Here is a 2891-nt window from a genome sequence, read left to right as displayed (position 1 = left end):
AAAGCTGTAACAGTGTGAAAATGAAATAAGAAAATCAGTATCAGTATATGTAAGGACATTTTGTCCTGTTTCCCTAGTTATAGTTTGACCATGTATAATTTAGGCATTATGTAAACATGCACATTTGGAACCTGTCTCTGCTCCTAGGACTCTTCCTGTATTTTATCTAGTGACTATTAGATGTAAAATAGAGAAATAGACCTGGGAGAGGGGATCAAAATATGGAACTTTGCTCACTCAGATAAATTATAAATGCTGATATACCATAACCATTAAGCTATAGCGAACCCCTCTTTTGCTTGTTCTCCTTCTGGCCCTGACTCATGCATACCTTCCTGCACAGTGGCCCAGCTTCAACGGGGGATGTAGGGTGCCTTAGCTCAGCCCAGCCTAGCCTACTAGCTAGGCACTTCTGTACGAGGTTAAAGATATGGGTTGAATTTCCACAGTTGGAGGCGGGCTAAAAACCAAGCTCTTTCACTTTCTGAACAAGTACTGTAAGCCAGATGTTGAATACAGGGTTACCACGGTCACCTGCAATACTTGTGAGTGGATATTGCTGTGGCTACTGAACTCATCGTCATCAGTGTGCTTAGCTGAATGCACCTACTTGCTTAGGCCCATCAGTGAACTTGGGTGCAGGGACACCTAATATGTAAATCTCAGCTAACCTTAGGATATAAACAGACATCCCCAAATAAAGTGGATCAGCTGATCTGCTTCATTGGTCAAACCAGGCATCACCAGTTGCCCTGCAGGGTTGGGCCCCTGCCATTCCTGGGAGTGGCTGGGGCCCAATCTGGAAGGGAGGGGAAAACACTTGGATACATCTCTGCAAATGGAGGAACCCCAGGTTTCCTCCCTAGCAGAGGAGCACCCAGGGAATTCCCAGGTGTGTGTCTGCATTTAGGGGAGCTTGGAGTTTCTCCATTTGAAGAAATGCACCCTAAATCAGGTTGTCTGAGCACACATCTCTACAGAAGGGGAGACCTTTGGTTTCACCATTTCCGGAGCTGTGCATCTGGAGAGTCTGGCTTGGGATACACCTCTGCAAATGGGAGAAGCTGGGCAGGTGCTCCTGGTGCTTCAGAAGCAGAAGTCTGCATGCCCCGAGAATGAGAATGCATATTGTGTGCAGGGTCAGGTCCCTGAAGCCCCGGGAGCACTTTCCTGGGGTGGCTGGAGAATGTAGGCAGCTCTGGGCTGTCCATGCTCTCCTGCCATAAATCAAACAGACATCTGCTGCAAAATAGTGGCACAAATTCATACCACCTATGTCATGGCCACAAATTTGGGCACTTGCAGCACAACAAGGGGCATGGACCTCTGCTTGGCGTCTGTGCAGCCATAAAAATTTGACTGGACACCTAAGAGGATGGTGCTGAAGCTGGATTTATAGCACCAATGTTTTCTTGTGTGTCTAAATGAGTAGGCAGGGGTTTTTGTGAATCCTGTTCTTGGGCTTAGGTACATAAATTCTTCCTAAGTTGCACTATAAATACAAGTCTCTTTTCAGATCTGGCATTGATACCCATACTAGATTTAGCCTTTTGTCTTAAGTATGGTTTTACAGAACTGGGTTCTGTTTTCTGTGACTGTGACATTTATATTAACAAGAAGGCTGACTAAAATGTTAACATTTTATCTGAATTCTAAAAATGTTTTATAATGATCATTAATCAATCTATCTATAAGTGTAACATATTCCTTCTACTGTGTTTCTTTTAGGTATAAGGAATTCTGCTTCTCCACGACCAATAAAAAATACGGTTGGTAGAATTTTTAGAACACTGAATAGCTTAATGTAGTTGATTGAGAAATATTTTAAATACAGTATTTAGTTCCATTATACTTAATTCATTCTTTGTTGATGATCCATTCCTGTAAGTGTTGACTGAAGTTAATATAAAAGCACTGTTGACTTCAGTGGGCTTTTGGTTTAGACCCATAGAATAGGGATTCTCAACTGGGGTGCCATGACATCCTTTGAAGGAAGCCATTGTACCTGGCCTCTGTGAGAGGAGGTAAATGCTGGCTCCTCCACACACGAAGCATCCTCTGCCTGCTCCAGTGTTCTGGCAGTATTTCAGCTTCAGGAGCAGGGGAAGGAGCTAAACTGAAAAGTGCAGCTCCTCCCCACTGGTAGACCTTGTGCTGACTGCCCCTGTGTTTCAAGCAGTGCACTCTGACATGGGGCTGTGCTTTTTTAGCCCAGCTTCTCTCTTGGGGAACGGAGGCTCTAGTCACTGGCATTCAGGTCCCCAGAGGAGCAGCCACAGCAGCAGAGGCCATGCTCAGCCCCTCAGATGTGGAGTTGGGGGCAGGGAAGAGGCAGAAAGAGCAGAGTACAGCAGGGCTCTGCCCCCACCACCCTGATCTGGCACCAGTCTGTGCCTCCAGTGGCCACTGTCATCCCCTTCCACCTCCTTCAGGGACAAGGGCCTCCTCCTGGATACTAATGACCTACCCCAAGCTCCACAGACTGCCCCGACAAGCAGCCCCATCACTGCTGGGCACTGTACCACCACTCCCTCAAGCTATCAGGGATACATTATCCACTGCTGCCTGCCTTGCTACACTGAGAGATATTTTGAAGGGTGCTGTGGGTGCAAGAAAGTAAGCACTCTAAGAAGTAAACTCTTTAAAAGGGATGCCACTAAATTCTGAAAATCTATGGAGGTGGGCCTAGAGTCTTAAAAGGTTGAGAACCAGTGCCATAGAGCCAGCTTCAGGTTATACTGAGTATCAACATACATGCATTTTCCACTGAGTGTAGCAGGAATTGGTTTGAGCCCACAGCAATTATGACTTTGAAAACCCTCCTGACATTAACCTGGGCCATTCACAATGTCAAAGCCTTATTGTGGGCAATAAGTATTTGTAGGATTGGG

General features: G+C 45.9%; 1 protein-coding gene across 1 annotated transcript in view; it reads left to right on the top strand.

Moving 5' to 3' along the window:
* Positions 1-2891, top strand: part of TEC (tec protein tyrosine kinase) — a 77819-nt gene that overhangs the window by 51978 nt on the left and 22950 nt on the right. Inside the window, exon 6 of the mRNA XM_019525860.1 lies at positions 1701-1769. Coding sequence (XP_019381405.1) covers positions 1701-1769 — 69 coding nt within the window. The remainder of the gene's footprint in view (positions 1-1700; positions 1770-2891) is intronic.

This window comes from Gavialis gangeticus, unplaced genomic scaffold (assembly GCF_001723915.1).
Source record: "Gavialis gangeticus isolate Ggan-Ray unplaced genomic scaffold, GavGan_comp1, whole genome shotgun sequence".
Lineage (NCBI taxonomy): Eukaryota > Metazoa > Chordata > Crocodylia > Gavialidae > Gavialis > Gavialis gangeticus.
Note: the sequence above shows the minus strand (reverse complement) of the source record. Positions and strands in the feature narration are given on the sequence as shown.